General features: G+C 44.2%; 1 protein-coding gene across 1 annotated transcript in view; it reads left to right on the top strand.

Moving 5' to 3' along the window:
* The first annotated feature begins 1938 nt into the window (after positions 1-1938).
* fgf22 (fibroblast growth factor 22) overlaps positions 1939-22508 on the top strand; it is a 44162-nt gene continuing 23592 nt past the window's right edge. Inside the window, exon 1 of the mRNA XM_080432019.1 lies at positions 1939-2979. Within this exon, the coding sequence (XP_080288145.1) occupies positions 2598-2979 (382 nt within the window). The 5' untranslated portion in view covers positions 1939-2597. The remainder of the gene's footprint in view (positions 2980-22508) is intronic.

The raw sequence follows: 22508 nt of genomic DNA, 5'->3' as shown, positions 1-22508 counted from the left end.
AGACACTTCCAGCCGCCGGGTGGTTAGTACACACATAGTTCAAACAGAGACCCTTTTAACCACTTAAACCCATATACTTGGTTGACCGGAGTCCCTCAGGGCTCTGTAATGGTGGTGACTTGTCTGTTTTCACTCTACATTATTATCTTCGCTGAAATATAGCTGATCTACAAGCTCACGTTGCGACGCATATGTGAGCTTGTAGATCGGCAATCTTTTTTCTGCCAAGGTTTTTCCCACATTAAGGATGCTGGGGGTTGTGGTTAAAAGGAAGCAATTGCCGCTAACTGGACAAAACCCCACTTTAGAACATGTGCTGCCATGCAGTTCCCTTCTCTCACTGTCTATCTCAATGGATGGTCATTTAAAAGAAAACACAATGATTAACCACTTGAACCCTCTAGACTTAAACTAGACCTGATTTGGTTCTGTACTTGGATCGCTTTTTGTCTTCACCAAAAATAGCCGATTTACAAGCTCACAACGCGTTGCAACGTGACGCATTGTGAACTTGTACATCGGCAATGTTTTGGCTAATGTCTCCCCCAGAATATTGATGCTGGCGTTCAAGTGGTTAAACATTTTTGGTTCTGTTTCATAATGAAAGTTTTACCGCACACGTCTTTTCTTATTTTTTGGTTTTGTTCTTGTCTTGTGGTGTCAAGAAAGCGTAAGCATTAAACGGAAAACAGTAGTCGAGCGAGGGTTATAATTTACATGACAGCTTTGACAGGACCCTAATGCCTCACATTAAGTAGGCCATGTGAAAATTCTCTGACACTTGTGAAACTCCTTCAGCTCACAGCCTGTAAAAAGACGGACAAGTGTGGGAAGCAGCAAAAAAAAAAGGTGTTCTTCATTTCCGATTCGGCCTCGCAAATCAAACGACAAACATCAGAGAGAGGTGTTATATTGAAACATTAACACAGGTGATCAGAGGGTCTCTCTCTCTGGCTTCATCTGGACTAACTCCACCGACACTCCCCAACCCCAGCCTTGTGTTTCTGACTGCCTGATGATTCAAGCCAGCGGCCGAAAAAGAAAAGCCCTGGCCTCCTTAATTGGTCCCGCGTGTCCGCAGAGAAAGAAGACAGAGCGAGGAGACGTCAGCATACAGGTGGATGGTTCACTGCTGATTTGACCTGTGTTGAAAAACTCTTCGGTTCGGTCACATCACATCAGATATAATGGGAATCTAACACTTTCCAGTTGTCTTGAAGAGCAATAAAAAAGGTAAAAAAAAAACAGGTCTCAGGTAAAGAGAGCCACGATGGAGGGAAATAAACTCTACTGAAAGAGGATTAGAAGAAAAAAGGAGGGTACCTGTGATTCAAAAGCTTCCTCATTTGTTTCACATGGTTATGAATGAGAATAGTGGCCCCACCCCTCTCCTGTCAAACCCCCCCCCCCCCAGATGCCAGCCCTGCCTATAGGATAAAACGCAGGACAACTCCAGACAGCGCTTCCACAGGAGAGCGGGCTGACTGACTGACTGACTGACTGACTGACTTTACACAGGAGAGAGTGAGGCCATTCACTTACTGCTTCACTGCCCCGTGCAACGACAGACTGACTGCTGCTCACTCTGACACTTTGACACACTCTGCCACTGCCTCTCTCTCTCTGTCTCTCTCTGCCTCTCTCCCCCCCTCTCTCTCTCTGTGTGTCACAAACATACCAGCTCTCTCCCTCCCTTCCCTTACTCCCTCCCTTACTCACTTGCCCTCTCTCTCTCTCTCTCTCTCTCTCTCTCTCTCTCTCTTACACACGCGCACACACACACCCGCGCACACACACACGTACACATACACACACACATACACATACACACACACAGTCACCACCAGCCCACATTCAACTCCCTCTCAGCCACGGGTCAGCAGCTCAGACAGCCACCTTATTCCACTCCAGCTGGAAGGAGCAAGGTGCACACAAACACATATACACACACTTTATGCACTCACAGATACACACGCACACACACACACACACACGCACACACATATACCCACATGTGCACTTTCACTCTCTCTAACAAACAGGCACGCAAACATACATACATGCTCACACCTACATACACATACACACACACACACACACACACACACACACACACACACACACACACGCACACACACACACACACACACACACACACACACACACATATACACACACATATATTACAGGACTTTAACTCTGGGACAGGAAAGAAGACCTCACAGCAAAGAGGAGAGACAAGAAAAGAGAAGCAAGGAACAAACCCACTGATGGATTTACAAAAGGACTACATTTTATCAAGGATCGGGTGACCAGAATCCACACCAAGAGAAAAACCTATTGCTGTACCAGCCGGATAAGCATAGACAAGCTGATCCATATATAAGAAACCTTGTTGTCTCAGCCCATGCTCCCGCTGTGCAGACTGGCTGTCGGTGACATCCAGGAGATCTGTGCCGCGAGCGCCGGTTCCCTCCCCGCCCGTCCCAGGACACCCACCCTCTTCTTGTCAGCACTCCAGAGGAACGGGACGTCTCCTGGTCAGCATCATCATGCCTACAGCCTGCGCAGGGTGCACCTTGGGAGTCTGACCCACCATGTGCAGATGGACGCCGTCCGTGTCTGGTCTCTGTCCTGAACCTGCTGCCCTTGGCACCGCCGCCACCGGAGCCTCCTCCGGCGGGCGGCTCCCACCTTTGCCCAGTGCGGCCTCCCTCTGCCTGGCATGCTTCTCCGTGCTCCTGCTCACCACCACTGGCATTGCCACGGGGGCATGTCCCCCCGGGTTAGGGCATGAGCCCCTGCAGGTGCTGGCGGTCGGCATCAACTGCTCGTGGACTCTGGAGAGACACACCCGCAGCTACAATCACCTAGAGGGCGACGTCCGCCTGCGGCGGCTCTACTCAGCCAACAAGTTCTTCCTCTGCATTGACAAAACAGGCAAGGTGGACGGCACGCGGCGGAAGAACTATGCTGACAGTAAGTAGCTGAGTGCTGGCAGTGTTTACTGCAGGTACTGTGTCTTTAATGTGTGATATGGGACATAAAGGGAGGCAGGAAGCCCTGTGATTGCTCTCAATTATGTTTTTATGGCTGGACTTTCTAATCTGGGTGCTTTTATAACGGCTCATACGGTATCCTCTGGTTCTGCCAGTTCTTTAAGTGCTGAGTTATTTGTGTTGTGTTTTGAGTGTGAGATAAGCGTTGCTAGGTAAGCTGGGATACCCCAGTGTGGATTCAGCCTTCTCATGGGAAAGACAGCTCTATGTTTACAATAAAGTTGACTTGAGGAAAGACATTGTGCATCAGTTGGCAATGCAAACTGGGCTTGGGAGGGGAAGAAAAAATCCTTTCAGTTTCAAAGGGGATTAACTTGTCAAAACTGTGTTGATAGTGCTCCAGTTGTAAGGGACAGATGTAGCCACGAAACACATTCTTCAAAAGAAAATCTATGGCGATAGACACAGTAGGTTACTATTGCTCAGAGTCTGATACAGATTTGGGTTGTTTAGTGATCCTAGATTGTGGTGTTCAAGTAAGTGTGAATGAAACTGCTCACAAGAGATTCTCTTTTCTCTCTCTGTAGTTATCCTTCAGTCAATGAGTGCTTGCATGTGGGTCTGTGTTTGTGTGTGGGTAAAGGTAAAAGTGTGTTCTGTGTGTGTGTGTGTGTGTGTGTGTGTGTGTGTGTGTGTGTGTGTGTGTGTGTGTGTGTGTGTGTGTGTGTGTGTGTGTGTGTGTGTGTGTGTGTGTGTGTGTGTGTGTGTGTGTGTGTGTGTGTGTGTGTGTGTGTGTTTGTGCCTCACATCTGTATCCAGCAGGTGCATTGGGCTTTACTTTTATCTAGTGATTTACTGAGTAGACAAGGGAGTTGTACGCTAGATTTGAAAGCATTTCCTGCAGACAATGCTAAATCTCCTTTCAGAAGCTCCTCTCAGTGTGGCTCTCCCTTTGCGCTAATATATCACACCATTCAGCACCTGCTCCGATGGGGCTGTGCCTCCCAATGTGCTCTCGGAGCTCAGCAGCGCAGCGGCGGTGCAGCTGAGTTCTGTTCCCAGCTAGATTTCCTCAAATATGCCTTGTAGTCCGTACAGAGTCTATATGCAAGGGGGGGACACCTGAGAAGAGAGCCACCGTGCCTCTTCGATGCCTCCATCAATAGCTACCTTTGAGATGCCTGAGCAGGTCAGCTCTGGTCATGTGCTGACCTCCCTCGCCGTTAAGCCTAATTACTTTGTTGCATGATGGTGCCATTCACTGAAAATAACTGATATTTAATCAGGGAAAAAAAGAACAACCGGTGAGCGTCACTATCGTGCTCTCAAGTGTAAATGAAGCTTTTTGTCAGTGATTGACTGACTGGACGGGCATTGGACATATTTTACGCCTTTAACGTTGGTGATATTTATGTATGTATGTGTGTATATTTATGTTTGGTCATTAATTACTTTTTATACAAGCGAGTGACTCAGTTTTTCCGTGCAGCTACTGGGGGTTGGGGGGGGGGGGGGGATTCAGTGGGTGTAGAGCAGCTGCTGTGTCAAGCCGACAGGTCAGTCAGTCACCACAGTTCCAGGATGCCAAGCTGGGTTACATTTTGTCAAAACTGCCGGGATTACTCACCTGGCAGATCCATAACAGTCACACTGCTATAAATTCAGATCGTCATGAATTGTTAGTGTTGTTATAACCTGTCTATAGTGGGACACAGGCAGTCATGACAATTAACTGGTTTACCCAAAACCAACTAACAATAAAACAGGGGGGGGGGAAACGGGGAAGCAAAAATAAATGGAACCTCTAAATAGCTTCGTTAAATTTACCAGAACTAGTTCAACAAGGTACTTCTACGTGCTAGTCAGCGAGGACAAAGGCTAAGCTAAACCGAGCAGTATCAAGGTGCTATCAAAAACATGAACAATTAGTTTCAACATTAGCAGCACCAGCACAACAAAGATCATTGGTTCTGGGGGATGATCACAGCACTCACATTAGAACATTAGAAGGCATCACAATTCATGTAAATAGTTATAAACACTTGTTTCGACAACACACACAATTTTAAACAAGATATTGAATGCCTTTCAAAAACGTTAAATTAAATTTGCTGTCTTGCTTTTGCATGTATGCAAGGAAAAGGTTAGTTGCTGGACGTTTTATGCATCAGCTTGAGATTGGTGATACTGTTCATGGGTTTGCTTGTTCATCCACCTTGGCTAAGCTTGACCCCCTGAACAAATTCGGCTTTGTGTTTTATTACTAATTCTACTCATAGGACCCATCATTGTGTTCTATATGTTTTGGTTGATTGGCAGTCCCTGCAACACTGGTACTGTACATTTTATTCATAAGGCTATTCTGTGTAAGGTGCCTGTGTACAGTACCATACGTTTTCATTTTCATAGAGTAGTCATAATTTACGCTCGCACAAATGGTTGCATTGTATGGTATGCTGTTCGAACTGAGGCAGGCAAGATGAGCTTGTTTCATTAATTGGTCATGGAATGAATTGCAGGCAAAACTTAAACTGGATCACTTAATCTCATTACCAGATGTGGATAATGGATATGCTGCCTACATCCTACCCGTTTTTAAAACCTTATAATATGCTGTATGCTGTTAGATTTTGCTTGTGTATTTGTTGTGAATTTCTGTGCTTTGTTGCTTTTATACTGCTTCAGCCTTGTCTTGGCCAGGCCTCACTTGTAGACCTGACTTCCTGGATAAATAAATACACACACATAAATGAAGTTCAGATGTGGGTGATCCAGGCACTCAGAGAGGGGCATGCAAGACCTGAATCGCAGAGACAGTCAGCTCTCGTCCGAAAGCCAGAGGAAAGTCACTGGATGTAACACGTGCAAAGCAAATTGTACTGGTGTGCCTCTTCTGAGTAAGGGGTTAATTCTTGGTTAAGTGGTAGTATATGTCAGCTGCTATAACTACATTAATTACTCCCAGCCTGTGCTTGAATTTGACACTTCAGAATTAACCTTGGATGAGTGGTGGCAATCGCAAGAAATTGGCAAGATTTTTTGGACTTATCATGAAACGAGTTTGGGGTCTAGAAAAGGAGGAAAAAAGCAATGAACGCGGATTGCAATGTATGCCGTGCCTTTCCGTGGCCTTGTCACAAGCGTTTACTTAGTTGTATGGAACCGCTCTCTATGAAAAAGTACAGTCCCCTTAAATGTAATGCCCTCATACGCTTTAGCCATCATCCTCTCATTTCCTTTGGTGGAAAGAACGATTCTCTGTATGCTCACAGAGAGAGAGGGTGTGTACCTGCACCCTGCGCAGTGCAGCGCAGTGCCAAACCAGTGGTCATCCAGGCTTTGCCTCAGAATTAAGAAAATCTTTTCTCTTTTTTTTAATAAAATATATTTTTGGGGGCTTTTCTGCCTTTAATTGATAGTGTACAGTGGAGATGGACAGGAAACAGGGAGAGAGAGATGGGGAGAGAGAGACATGCTGCAAAGATTGTCGGGAACGGGACTCGAATCCGCGATGCGCTGTCAGGCTACATTAGAGCCTAAGTGCCCGGACCGCTAGGTCAGCGGTCCGGGGCGAGAATTAAGAAAATCTGTGTCGATCTGTGGTTGAACCTCACTATGGGGCAGATCTCGTTTAGACCTATTTTGAAGTCGGTTACTCTGTTTCTGAGCTACACTGTAAGATCCTCATTGTTCATTGAACTCTTGTACAAATGGAACCAAATGGACCTGTAATTAACACTGAGGTTTTTTTTTCCTGTGTGGGCCACAGTGACCAATGCATAAGGAGGTTTTCAATCAGACTTAAAGCCTCCTGACCTAGAGAATTCCTTGATATGGATACTGTGCTATAGATTGGAGGAAGACTAGGAGGAAGCAGTGCATATTTAATGACTAGTCCGGTGACACCGAAACAAGACTGCAGCTTCAGCACAAAGTGTCACAGAGAAAAGTGACAGGCCAACAGGCCTTTGTTGCATTCAATAGCCAAGAATGTAAATGCATGTACAACTTAACCACATTAACCCTATAGCATCCCTATTTTGTGCACGTCACAAAAGGTGACTATTTGGCGAAAATAGCAAATCTACTCACAACACAATGCGTTATGAGCTTTGATTGGCTGGTTTTCAGCGAAGAGATTTGGTGGGGGGGGAAAAGGAGGGGGGCCTAGTACAACCCCCTGGGGTACCCCAGTCAATGAGGTATATATATAAGTTAAAAATATATTCTGGTGACTATTATGTGTGCACAGATGGATGCTTTGAAAAATACACACACACGCACGCACACACGCACGCACGCACGCACGCACGCACGCACGCACGCACGCACGCACGCACGCACACGCACACACACACACACACACACACACACACACACACACATACAGAGAGCCTATCCAAGATTAACATTCACATCTGCATAAATCCACCTGATACGGTGGACATGGCATTATCATTTGCCCGTATCATCATTTCCACACCTTTATGCTCAATGTGAAGGTGGTGGTGAAGTGAAACTCAGCCTGGCTTAACCCGTTGAATCTCGACTGTTTAGCTGCTGTCCACCCTGACTTAGCCTCGGCTCAGACAGCCTCCCATGGCTGCTGTCCAGGGGCTTGGGCGACCCCCTCCTCTGTCCTCTGTGTTGCCCTTACACTCTGTCGACACGGCAACATTGCCCCGACAGCCCAGCCTGCTACGCCCTGCAGGAGCCCCAGCCCTCACCCCCACCCCACTCAGTTTTTCCAGCCCCGACTCCCAACCTCTCAGGTGCAAAAACAGTTGGAATTAGTCAACAGGCCCTCTGCTGCTAATTGAGGTTGGAAAATATTGTATCAATCCCAGTGGAGCAGAGGCATGGAACAGCTGAGGGAAGAGAGAGAGAGAGAGAGAGAGAGAGAGAGAGAGAGAGAGAGAGAGAGAGAGAGAGAGAGAGAGAGAGAGAGAGAGAGAGAGAGAGAGATAAATTGACTTAGATGGTGGTTTTAAAGAGGGGGCCGTTAAAGAGGGGTAGATCTAGGCCGTGCAGGGGACAGTGGATGCACACAGCAGATGAGCATATTGGCGCACAATGATTGCAGTTGATGAAGAATAGAGTAAATAAATGTTGGCGAGTAAATAAATGTTGGTCCTTGTTTAGAGAAAGTTAGGACACATGGCTATGAACCAGAGTACAAGATCAATGGATTTCCTTCCATTGATCTTGTTTTGCTCATGAGCAAATTAGTAAGAGATTATGCAGTCGAGGTGAATGATAACAGCTGGATGTTTGAATGAGGGAGATATTAAAGCTGTCTGCTGACACGTGAAATGTAACACTTGCATCAGTAGCAGACTGAACAGGCAGAATATGTATTAGTTGCATTTCCGAAATACAGTAACATCCTGTTCTGTCAGAACATATTTTAGACACACTTGAGTATACAGTACACACACACACACACACACACTCATGCAAGCACGCACACACGCATGCAAGTACAGTGTGCAAGTGTGCATGGATACCTCTGAGCAGTGAAGTGTGTGCGACGAGCTCAGAGGTATCCATTCCTGAAGCTTGTTATTGTCACAACGCGGCCATACAGAATAAGCTTGCCAGGCCTTTGAAGTATTTGATAATCAAATCAGACAGATAGCCATCAGACATGACAGACTACCTGACAACCATCTGGCCACGGTCTGTTAAACCACACACGCTAAGTATAGGTCTACTTATGATTACAAACCAGTGGGCAATAGACGTTGCTAAAAATAACCTGTTGAAATTGTAACGAGAAGAGACATAGCCTGCAGTGCTTTGAGTGATCGGAGAGAGAGGGGGCTCAATGTGTGTTTCTTTTACCCTATGGTAAAGCAGCAAATGATCGAAGGGAAAAAACACACCCAAGTGTTTAGAAAAGCTCCAGAGGCAGGTACGCATCATATCCTGTCCTCGGTCATGGGTCATACCTGGCTAATTAAACAGAGCTACAGCACAGCAGTCTGTGAGGACACACATAGCAACAACTAAACAATCAATTGCAATAGCCAATCAGGAGTTGAGTAGAATAGAGTGGCGTACAGAATGGTATAGCACCGTCAACTAGAATATAGAGTGTACCAGGCTAAAGTATACTAGAATAGAGTAGAACAGTCTGGGTTAGAACAAAGTTCTAAAACCTGCTCCTGGTCATGTCACTCATATTCAGAATGGTTACATATTCTATAGGATCATACAACATAAATTGCAACCTCCATAATGTCTGAGGGCATTGTGGAATATTGTTGGCATGCAATCATAACAAGTTAGGCCATTTTCTACATCTTACTTTAACTCTAAAGGACGTACCGTTAGGATTCTGGGTGTGCGTGGTTGAAGGCATCAAACGCTTGTCCAGCCTCCAGGTAGTGACAGCCCATTCAGCCCAGAGGAAATACTGAAAGGTGACCTCGCCATACCACTAGAATAAGAGAAGTCACTTGCCTCTAGACTCAGTCTATTCTGCCTCGGCTTCGGGGTGTGTTGTGTTTACCAAATTTCCCTTGCTTTGCAACATCTTGCTGTTTGATGTGAGAGTTTTCCCTCGCAATGAGTTCATGAGTGTATTTGCCTTGGACAGCGCCCATGGGAAGAAAATCTTCCACCACGCTAGACTATGTTGTGGAAATTATTCGAACTTGTTTCAGACAGGGGAAACTGTCACTCAGTACGGGGAGAAGGACTGGCTTGGATTTGAAAATCTGAAAAGACAGGACAAGTGTTTTAGGCAGACAACTACATCCTCCTAAAAGGTTTGACTGGGTTGAGTCCACAAAACCACAGGTGGAAAGAGTTTGACAAGTGAAAGAATTGTGTGATCCAGTCAAAGTACTTATTTAGGAAATTACTCAATTAACAGAATAGCTCAGTAATAAAAATATGTGCAAGTTAAAGTTATTAGATTTTGAAGATGTTCCAAAATCTTGCTCCAACATTTAAAGGATTGCTTATTTGAACTTGGACTTGGAATCTCTTTCTGGGGACCGTTTCATTAATGTTTAGCCGTACATTAACAACAAAGCCACTATGTAATATCTATAGTGGCCTATCATTGTTAGTATGGTAGAGCTCCTCAATGCATAATGCATGCATTAAGGGGCGGCCATAGCTGAGTGGTTAGTGAGCCCGCCTAGGGAACCAGCTGGCCCTGGTTGCCCCAGGTTCGATTCCAGGCTATCCCAGCATATGTGCCGATGATATGAAATTTGTCCCTGAGCAAGACTCTTAACCACAATTGCTCACAGGTTCTCATTGGAAACAAGACCGCAAGGACTTTCATGAACGACCTGTTAAAAGGAATTATCCTTATCCTTATCCTTATAATGTAATACACACACTTTGACATATTAAAATGTCCATATCGTAGAGCAACAGTATCAGTATTTTTTAAAGATAATTAGGCTATTATGGAAATGACTCAAAATGAGAAAAGTTAGCAAAACTGATGAAAAGGCGGCTCCACAGTTAGTAGAATGGAATTGAAGAAACATCACATTACAAGTAGATGCTGGTTGTACATACTGTACTTACTAGGCCTACTTGGTAGAATATTGGCCTATACATGTAAAAGTCTAGCATTCAAAACTATTTATATTTGCAATACTCTTGAACCCTCTCTATGGTTAAATATTAAATTAAATGTATATTGATGTTATGGGTCCCTGTATTTGTTTCTATGGAACTTGGTTTAGGGGGATAACTGGGCAGACGTTGCTTACTGAAGTGAATAACGCTTTCTTACAAGGAGATAAAGCCTGGAAAAGAACTTCTGACCAAAGTGTCTACCAGGAAGTACAGGAAGTACAGGGTTTCAGGTGTTGTATACCTCCTGTACATCCGGTTAGCAGAAAATGCCTGATCATCACGTGATTCTCCTAGACCTCAAGTAGTTCCAGTTACATGTTAAATTGATTCAGATGTGATGATAATATACAATCTGACTGATTCCAGAGCAGCCTCTATGAAAAAGTAGCTCAAACCAGGCAATACCAGTTGAACTAAATTAGATTTGCTACTATTACCTACTGTGTATATAATATAAACAAGTTATAAACATGAATTCATATCTATTCCTTTTTCTCTTCATTAATATGCAAATTAACCTGTAGAAAAATAAGAATTTAGATTATGATCTGATTTGATTAGATTGTAATCTAATGCAGCTGCAGTTGTTAGTAGTAACTATTCAGCTGCTTACAGCTTGACACATTAACGTCAGGCGTGACTAACTGCTCTCACATTGATGTATTTTACAGTCATAGGCAACAGAGAAGTTGCAAACATTGCATCATTGTTTATAATTGATATGAGGCATGGCTACTGTTTGGTGTAATCTGGTGTAAAGTGGGTAGTTTTTTAGCCCCTGTGTGTGTGTGTGTGTGTGTGTGTGTGTGTGTGTGTGTGTGTGTGTGTGTGCGTGTGCGTGTGCGTGTGCGTGTGCGTGTGCGTGTGCGTGTGTGTGTGTGTGTGTGTGTGTGTGTGCGCATGCGCGTGCGCGTGTGTGAGAGAGAGAGAGAGAGAGAGACTTTGCACAACTAATCTCAGAAAAGGCAGGACCAATCAGCGTCAAACGTTTCATTCACACTGCCAGTAAGTGGAGTAAGCTTTTTTATTCGGCCCCATGGTGGCGCTATACCAGGCCGCCTTAACATTTTGCTATGAATTGCTTAGTTTTTTTCCTTCACTTGCAACATCAAGACTCTGGGAAATGACCTGTTCTCAGTATGGACAAATGCTGATTTCCGAAATGTATATTTATTGTTTATGCAATATTATACCAGAGGTACTTTTCTTTCACCCCATTTCAGTGTCTTTAAAGCCTCTCTTTAGAGTCAGTGACACAAAAGACATGGCTTTGGCAAATGGATGACTTGTGGATCCATGAAACACTTTAGATTGACTGTGTTTCTGTAAATGTGCAATATAATTGTGGGCTAGGGCCACATGACTCTTCAAAGAAATGTAGTAAATTAACCAATTATAAAAAATACCATTCTCAAAATGGTACTGCATGAACAGTAACTACAGTGGCTGTGTGTCTGTATGTCTGTCCGTCCTGGGCATAACTCGGGCGCCACCTGACTGAACGGCCTCAGACTTGGGCAATTAGATCGAACCATCGGTTTCGTCTGTCCGGACCATCTGCATACTGCCCTACAGCACCTGCTTCCCTGATTAGCTGATTTGCCAGGCAGGCGACGCAGCACAAACTTTACGCGAAGTGTCCTTGGCGTTTCAGTGAAGCCTTTCCTGATTGGCTAATCCGACCCGGCAGCCTCACTGATTGAGCTCTGTATCATGTTTGAACCGGTTCGCCAATATAAGTGGTGGCGTGTGAGACAATGTGAGAACATGTGAGATAAGCCTGGGACTGACAACATGTCAGACAATGACTACAAAGGAATAGCACAAACGGGTGGGCATTCCCAACTTACATTGTTCCCAACTTGCATTGTTTCCGACTTGCGACAAATGTATGTTTCGTTGTTGACCATGCCGCTTGCCAAAAAATAACCAATTCTATGCGTCACATTTTTTGGTTGAAAATCTGTTACTTCTGGCGAGTGACACAGTAGTACGACAAAGTATAAATGAGGTTTAAGAGAGCAGTATAGCCTATTCCCATGTTCATACATGGACACTGATGTACCAACTCAACCTCTCTACTCTCAATTCAAATTATGTTATCTAGGCAATTATTTTGAGGAACAAAGATATTGACCGGTATGTAAATGGCAAGACATTACAGGGTGGTTATTCCACTCTCTCAGCCACTGTGGGAAGGCGTGAGAAAGTATGTATTCTGTCCATTCTACCATTCTACCTCCTCAACATGACTCACCATTAATTCTGGTAGAGCTCAGGCGGGGATGGGTGACTGGATCAACAGCACTGAGGCCGCTGGGGCTAAAAAGGGAAGCACCTGGCTTGAGGAAGGCCTTTGGTGTTTTGGATGGGGGAGGATACACATGTTAATGAGGCTCGGAGAAGGGCCGGGGCGTGCTCTGCTCAGTATTGAGGTGGAAATTAAAGGCTAGAGGAGTGCTGGAGCCTTTCCCATTGCTCATTAAGCCTTATGCAAGGTTTCCTCTGGGTCGTCTCAGCAGAGGGGGCTTCGCGGACACGCGGCTGCCAACAGGAGGGGAAAATCCCACGAATCCCGCCTTCATATAATCCCTCCCAATAAGGACAGCGACCCTGGCCTGAGTGGGAAACGATGAAAATCGATCCCTTGCCAGCTGTTCCTGGCATCATGGAGAGGCAGAGAGGTAAATAAAACATCACTCACAGGCTGCGGCGCACACAGACGGCAAACACACGCACGCGCGCACAGACACACACACACACACACACACACACACACACACACACACACACACACACACACACACACACACACACACACACACACACACACACACACACACACACACACACACACACACACACACACACACACACACACACACACACACACACACACACACACACACACACACACACACACACACACACACACACACACACTCACAAGCCTGGGAACATTTCAGAACAAGCGTGTCAGTGTCAGTCTAATTAGCCCAGTCTCCCTGCTTTTTTTTTGCCACCAGGGTTTGATATCATGAATGGTCTCCTCAAAATGTAGCAATTAGTAGCTAACAGCATTTAGTAGTCTGGTCCTGGCTCCTTTCTGCTCTTTACTGGGTTCATCAGCGGGTTTATAGAGTCTGACTTGGGCTCCAGGAGCCAGTTCCTTTATATTACATCCCTCAAACTCTGAACATCCTGTGGGTGTGAAAGACAAAGACAAAGGAGGAGGATTTCACAGCGCCAGTAGGTCACATGGGTTCTGAGCCCAATGACAAAGGATGTTCGCACTGTGTCCTTAAACGCTTGTAAAGCGAAGCGAACACAACAGCCCTGGACGGTGAACTTTGTACATTTGGCCATCTGAATACTTCAAGGAAGTGTATATAATGTATATAATAGAAGAGTTATTAAAGACAGTGTAGACAGTGGTAGACAAATATTGAGATTTAAGTCTCTATAAGTGCTTTGGGCCAGAAATAATAACCATTACGCTTGCTCGTATTTTCCAGCGTATATCTAGTGCTGTCCAATAGCTGCTCCCTCAAATGATTTAGGTTCTTTATACACCATTGTAATGAGTCACAATTCATTACAGTGGGGCAATGCTATGTTATACATGGCCCGCCAGCCAAGCAGTAACCTTTTGAAATGGGAGAGAAGTCTGGCCTTTTCCTCAATGAGAGGACATTAGCAGTGTTATTACTGTGCGTTTTTTGTGAAAGGCGTAAAATTAGTATTAATTAGATCAGTTGGGAACAGCCAGCCAGTCGGTCTTACTCATGCAGCACCACATGTTTGGACTCACTCGCCAAAGGAAATATTGTCACCAAGCAGCAACAACCACTCACATCTCAGCTTGAATCAGACCATGCACTCACTCTCACACGCGCGCACGCACTCACACTCACACTCACACACACACACACACACACACACACACACACACACACACACACACACACACACACACACACACACACACACAGAGAGAGTACAGAGTCAGCCTATTGATTTTGGGAAAACCGGCGCTGCTAGGTTATCCCTCAGGTAGTCCGCGACAGACTTTTTGCTGGTTCTGCTTTGACCCTTCCAATAAAGACTCTCACCTCCACCGCTCGGGCCGAGCCAGACATCATGTCTTGGAAGGTGTTTAGTCATTGGCTCAGCAACAAAGACAGCCGAGAGAGAGAGAGAAACCCTGCTGCAGCAGACAGGGGGGAAAAAAAGAACCAACTTGGCATCCTTGAATTCAACGAGGGCCGACTGCCTGCACACAGTAAAATCCTCAGTGTTAAGGCAGGAGTTTAAAGGTGTATATACATTTGATTCAGAAATCACTGGGAGCCTTGGAACCAACACAGCAAGTGTTGGAGAGTGTACAAAAAATTTAATCAAATGGAGCGGTAAGGGTCCATTTGAGATAGTGCAAAATGAAGTATGAGACAATAAGGCAGTATATTCTAGCCTGATTATCAGATTGAAGCTGCGTGGAGCTTCAGTCTGACATTGGCTCCATTGTAGGCGATTACAAGGGGAGGGGGGAATTTGAATTGGTTTAGAATTTCCCTAAAACAATCACAAGGGACCCCCACCCCCGCGGCAAACTCTCATTGGACGGTACTTTTTGTACCGAATGTGTACAATGTTTGTACCTATAGGTTCACATTACAACACCAGACCAAGAGGGGCAGTCCACTCAGAGAGTGGGCGGGGTCTATAGTATGGAACCAGGCTAAGTATATTCTTTTTTGGTCCCCGGGGAGTGGAAATCGTTTTTCTAGCTTCATCACAGGGGTGGTTAGGGGTTAAGGGTCTTGCACAGGTACACTTCAAGACGTATATACTGGGCGAGTCGGGGGTCGAACCGGTTGCCAGACTAGCGGCCTCTCCACCAATTCGGCGCCTCAGATGAGGACAATCATGTGGTACAACTGCTTCCTCAAAGACAGATAAGCCTGTTTGGCTGAGTCTGGATCATAAGCAGTAAACCATCACGCAATAAATCACACCAGGGCAGACATGATGACACGTTAAAAAGGGTGATTCGGCATCGGAGATGTCCACATTTATGGCTAATCAAATGCTAATCAAATGATATGCTCAGGCGAGCATATCATTTGATTATAGAATAGCCATAATCAATAGCTGGCAGTGTAACTGGCAGCTTCTGGTTCTATTACTCATCACTATTACTTACAGACAGTATCATGCCAATAGTATACATTGCAAGAAGTGAGGTGGTTCATTCACCTGAATGTTCTTTACTAACTGGACCAGTTAGATTTAGGTAGATAGAGAATAGATTTTAGGTTTTATCTTTATGTGCAACTTATTTTTTTAAACATTGAAAAAAGATCATGCACTATTGTCAGTATATTGCTTATCTCTGGGGTGTTGTCTTCTTATATGAGTCAGAGTCATCCAAGGCAGTTTATCTGTTGGTATGAGGCCATGATGAAGTGTAACCTCGCCACACCCAAGCACAACAGGGCAATCAAAGTTCATTCAACTAGTAAATAGATTATGACTAGTTACCTTAATCACCCCTAGGTGTCATTATTACAGTAGTTGCCAGTATGAACAGAAATGCTGGGGTTTAGTTTTCCGTTTCATATGTTGACTTTAATCCAACTATAAATGCACAAAATCTCTGTCCGTGTGTCCGTCTGTGGTTGACAGGGACTGCCGACCAATACGCCCATATATAGGCATATATGGAGATCCGGTTGTCCAGAACCACCGATCTGACCACTAACTACCCAACCGACTTCAATATGACGATAGTACTGACGTCATCAACTGGCCTAGACTCCATATTTGGGCATGCCTGACACAGAAATCCATGGGCATGAAAGGGACACAGACAGACAGATATAGAAATCTCCATATATGGGCATATAAGGGACACAGACAGACAGACAGACAGACAGACAGACAGGTACAATGGGTACCCTTAGATGGGTACAACGGATATTATATAACCGGTTGGAGCATGCATGTCCAACTTAAATCGTTCTGAACTTGCATCGTTCCCGCGTAGGCCGGTGCCCATCAGGTGTACTTTAAATTTATAATTCTCTAATTCTGGAAGTCTGAGGAAGAGCCTTAAAATGTGGCTGTTCTTCATGTGGATGAAGAACAGGAAGTTAGTTTGTGTGTGGATCGTATTACGGCCTGTGTGTGTGTGTGTGTGTGTGTGTGTGTGTGTGTGTGTGTGTGTGTGTGTGTGTGTGCGTGCGTTTGCGTGCGTTGCGTGCGTGCGTGCGTGCGTGTGTTTGTTCGGAGCTAATCTCACAAAACCGTTGGGCCAATCTATGCCACATTTCTTGTGCACGCTGCCAGCAGCTAACTTCACGATATAAAGTTATACCTATATAAAGCGTTAGAAGGAGTTCTCCTTAACGCTATGTTACTTTTCCGCCATTGCCCGCATACCCCCGGTAGCGCAACCTCTCGACTGTAGTAAAAAATAAAAAATACACAATGAAAGTACAGAAAAATCAATGAAGAAAGAAAACTAAATTCTCACCTAACACAAACAGAAGATGCAGAGCTTCGTCAATAGTCAGCCAGAGAACCCATGGTGGAACACAGCGCGCAATAGCCCTGAAACATGACTGTCATATCATGACAGTCATGGATGAACTTCAACCTGGTGTTTGCACTTCATCCCTTTTTGGCCCGTACATCTACATAAACATTCTGATTTCAAATATAAAGTGCGTACCCCATGGTTACGGATGTTACAATTATGTACGAGCCCTCAGATGTACCTGTATCTTCCGTATTCTTCAATAAAGAGCATTTTAATCCGATTGGCATTTTCTCCGTATTATCTCCATATGCTATCAACTACGCGATCCTATCAGTTGGTAGGTGTATTGCACTATGACTTATAACTCTATGAGAAAATGGACACCGATCGGAATGAAATGCTTCTGAGGGCCTTCTGAGGGCCCGTACATAATTGTAACATCCCTGGCCATGGGGTAAGCACTTTATATTTGAAATCTGAACGTTTATGTAGATGTACGGGCCAAAAAGGGAGAAAGTGCAAACACCAGGCGGAAGTTCATCCATGACGGTCTTGACAGACGACCGTCGTGTGATCCATGGCTATAGCACGGCGCGCAACAAAGTCATGAGACCGTAGGAACGCAGACATACAGATGAACCACAGCGGGGCACAGGCAGCGAGAACACATGTATTTTAACTTCAATTCAATGACAGTAAGATCCACATGAAATGTGTCATGATATATCGACAGTAAGATCCACATGAAATGTGTCATGATATATCGTCCCGCGATACGTCACAACATTAAAACGTGACGATAAGTATCGTTGTGACGTCATACGTAGGCCAATCACGATATTTGTATTTTTAAAAAATGGGCTAGTGAAAGTTACAGGAGTTCTTACTGTAGGGTGTACCGTGTGTGATGTGAAATGTGAGCTTACCATAATCACAGTAATCCTTAATCATATTTCATCATGGGCTTTTGGAGAGAAATGAGACAGACTCCAGTCACTCACAGTCTCTCAGAGCACTGCAGAGGGGAGGTGTCTGTGTCCAGCTGATGCTCATTGACGCTCGTTAATGCATCAAGGCAATTATGTTGCTGTCAAATAGGCCTAAATCTAATAATAATCTAATAATAATGATAGCATCAAAGATAAAGATTTTTACAAGCTGTTGTTAATAACTAGGCTACACTTGGTTGGTAAAGTCCAGATTAATATGTATGCAGTATTTATATCATATTTGAAACAATGTGGTTTATGAGAACTTACTTCACTTGTTCCTTAAAGGTTTCATGACGTTCAGTTTTACCACACATTAAAAGTCTTTGTCATGGTCCTTCAAACGTGTATAGAAAGTTTTAACAAAAAATTCCACTCCATTGATCCATGGCAGGTGTTTTTCTCTCACCTTTCTAAAGCCTTTTCAACTGCAATGAAAAAATAAATCTTTGCCTGCGGGTGTCGCTGGTGAGGGATTTTGCCTGTCAATCATCACCTCTGCTCCGCCCCCCCCAAAGGAAAGGATAGGGGAGGGGAGGGGCGAGGAGGAGAGTGGGCGGGATTAATCGACTGTGACCTCACTGTCGAAGGGCCAAGCTCAGATTACTTTTCAGCCTAATTATTCAGAAAACCCCAGACCACAGAAAATCCACTGAATGTTCGAAGTTCAGATTTTTTAGGTGTATTTGAGGTCATAAACCCCCCCCAAAAACATACAAAATTAAAAAAGTGAAAATGAATGTCATAGAACCTTTAAGCTTGTATAATTGTTTTTTATTTTTGAGTGTAAAACACTTTTTTTTGTTGTGCTTTATAAATAAAGCACTTTTTTTACTTTTTGAAATCTTTCACATTAATTTCATAATGGAAGTCAATGGGGCTCGGGTCAGCCTGAAATCTTGCCCAAATTTGGACGTGTCCGGCTGGCCACATTAAGTCCAAGATCTACATTGGAGCCACGCCCACCCATGTCCTGAGATCCGATCCACATAATTAGATTTTATTTATGTTTTGTTCCAGCATCCTTCTAGGTATGGGTAGTAGAATGAATTTTTATGCTTTATTACAGACAGGAAATCAAGGGCAGAGAGAGGAGAGGCACATTCAGATTCAAAACCCAGTCCTTAAGCTCGCATGGAGCATAATGGTCTGTGCACTAACAGACTGAGCCACCAGGCACTGACTTTAGAATTTCTAACCAAGGTTATGTCACACAAATCTATCTAAATGAATACATCAAGATTTATATTTTTGATATTTTCCCTTGGCTATGAGCTAAAGATGAATATAAGGAAAATATTATTCATAGCTTAATGACTTGGGTGGTCAGGGCCCTCCCGTCTGGAGTGAATAACCGTATTGCAATTGCATTTCCTGAAAGTAGAAGAGGGATAATGAATGCAAATGTGGAATGTTAAAAACAGCAACTCTCATGCAGGTCCCTGCATACCAACAGGTTGAGACTATGCCGCCTTTTCTCTCTGAACAGCATTACACACACATCCACCCATACCTGCTTTTTATCTGTGAGACCATTTAGCTAAATGAACACGAGCAGGATGTGAAGTATCGTGTCAGAGCCCTTTGTGAGCACGCTGAGCGAGTGTGTGCGGGTGTGTTTTACAATGCCTGTGCCTGTGTTTATACTTGTGCCATTGCAGGAGCATGAAGCGGACTCTTAAACTGAAAAAGATGTGCATTTCCTCTCCCTAATGCCTAATGTGAACCAGACCTCACCTTGAACTCAATTCAGCTGTGTGATACTAAGATGTGTGTTTATGTGCGATATATGTGCACGCATGTGTGTGTGCACACACATTCGTCTGTGTATGAGAAAGACAATATGGGATGTAAGGGTAAGGCCATCCTCTTCATTGGAACACAGAGGGTTGTCACGAAACATCAGGTGTTTAAGTTGAGTCTGTACCTTCAGCTGCATTCATCAGAACACAGGTTGTGTAGATCATTGGTTCTCAAAGTGGGGTCCGTGGGGGGGGTTCCAGGGGGTCCCCAGCAAAATATAATATAGCATCACAATAATTCTAACCACTTTAACCTTTAGCCCACTGTTTCTCAACCTGTGGGCCGGGCCCCACTGGTGGACTGCAAGTGGGCCCCAAATAATTAGCTGAACACCAGGAATTTGATGATAATATAACATGAATATATATTTTTTTAAAGTAGGAAGTTAAAGGGATATTTCACTTTCAAACATGTTTGGGGTAATTTTAACGTTTACTTGGGCCTTTGTGAGCACCCCGGACAGTTTGCTGTTGCTTGTTGATTGATTGATTGATCACTTTATGAGTAAAACATGTAAACAGCAGGTGGTACAGTCAGACGTTAAGGCTAAAAGGATAACACACAAAAGTCCTGCAGGGGACTTCTTTCTATTGTCCTGTGTATTCAATGAATCAACATAGCATAAAAATATCATGTCATCAACCAATACAAAACCTATTATGTACAAAGAAGAAAAAGGAAAAACGGCAGCAGTGAATCCTTATATGGGAAATTGCATTTATCTCCCCTCGTGGTTTCCTGATAGATGATTTTTCAGGCCAGTTTTGAAAGAAACCAGTGATTTACAGTACATCTTTGAATGGATGGTGTCAAGGCATTCCACATGTTGGTGGCAGAGCAGTAATGAGCATTCTCCCACGTTCCTTCTATATTTGGATTCATTGTTTAGATATTTGATAAGTGGTCAGATGGGTGGGCCGCGAACGCTTTTGAGATTTGAGAACCATTGAGACATAGCCCGACACATATCTATTTTCAAGCGAGTGAATGGAACTCAGTTATTGTCACCCAGCAAGCACAATGACGTCATGAAGACGTCTTCCGGTGACGTTCAGGACTAGGCCAGATCAGAGCCCATATGGGGATGATCTTTACGTCATTCCGGGACATCATCACCAGGACATCATATGGCCTTTTTTTGTTTGACAGACATTTTGGGTGATGGGAAAGCCGCTTAGATGACGTTCCGCTCAACACGCCATCATGGCGTCTTTCAGTGACGTTCACGACTAGGCCAGATCACAGCCCATGTGGGGATGATTTGGACGTCATCACCAGGACATCTTATGGATCTTCTTTCAAATCGGCTTCATGGTGGCACTAACAGCCTGCTTCACGTTTTGGCCTATAACTCTTAATAAGGTTATATTCTGTGCCAGATCTGACTAGTTATTTGACTTGATCTGGCCTCGATCGGACTCTCTCTGATTCATCCAGGACATCCGTTTTCGTGGTCAGGAATTATTTTGGTTGAAATCAGGTGATATTCTGGGCCAGATCTGACTAGTCTTGGTTAGACTGGATCTAGCCCCAATCGAGACGTCACTGATTCGTCCAGGTCCTGATTGTGCTTCCTGGGCAGGGGCTTGAAATTCAATTTCAATTTCAAGCCCCTGACAATTTCAAGCTTTGAAATGACGTCAAATCTGTGACAGCTGCTGAAAGTTGGGGTACCCTTAACCTTATGCAGGAAAAGTTTACTATTTGTTTTACACCAAAACCACTCCTTGGTAGCAAATAGTCCAAGCCCACCTTTCCAGCTCATTGCATAGGCTATGCAGGGGGGGTTGCAGGGGGGGTATTTTAAAAAATCCAATATGTCAAATCAACAGGTTTATATTTCTTGCACATTTTATGAAACATTTCACCATTATAGCTACCTTGTTGTAGCCCAGGTCTCCCTTCTAGAGAGATTTTTTATCTCAATGGGAAAGGCCATGAGTTTTGGAAGGGGTTTAACTGTTCTACCATGGGGTGGACGAGAGGAAAAATGGGGTAGGCATAATCCTAAAGGAAGAGTATAATAATTTCTCTAGAAGGGAGACCTGGGCTACAACAATTGGTAGCTATAATGGTGAAACGTTTCATAAAATGTGCAAGAAATATAGATATATTTACAGTTGGAAGTTCCAAGTTATTTTTATTTGTTAAGGGTACCCAAACTTTCAGCATCTGTCACAGATTCCCCCTAGGGAAATAGCATTTCAAGCTTTGAGAGATATGTTACTAGACACCTTTACAAACACATTGATGAGGTCATTTCTTGGTAAAGGAATAATTCCTTACCAATACAATTTATTTTATTTTATTTTATTTATTTATTTATTCCCAGATTGGAACAATTTCTGATAATATTCCCTGACTATTATCACAGTGGATGTGGAAGAGATGAGCCTTCCTCCTGTTGAAGCTCTCAGTCTTCAGTCATCCGCGTCCACTCAGGCAGCCGTGACAGAATATTCAGATGTGTCTGTCTGTCTGTCTGTCTGTCTGTCTGTCTGTCCGTCCACTCTCTCTGTGTGTGTGTGTGTGTGTGTGTGTGTGTGTGTGTGTGTGTGTGTCGCTCTCTCT

The sequence above is a fragment of the Gymnoscopelus braueri genome (assembly GCF_963280865.1).
Source record: "Gymnoscopelus braueri genome assembly, chromosome: 6".
Classification (NCBI taxonomy): domain Eukaryota; kingdom Metazoa; phylum Chordata; class Actinopteri; order Myctophiformes; family Myctophidae; genus Gymnoscopelus; species Gymnoscopelus braueri.
The sequence above is the reverse complement of the archived record's forward strand: the minus strand, read 5'-3'. Positions and strand labels throughout refer to the sequence as shown.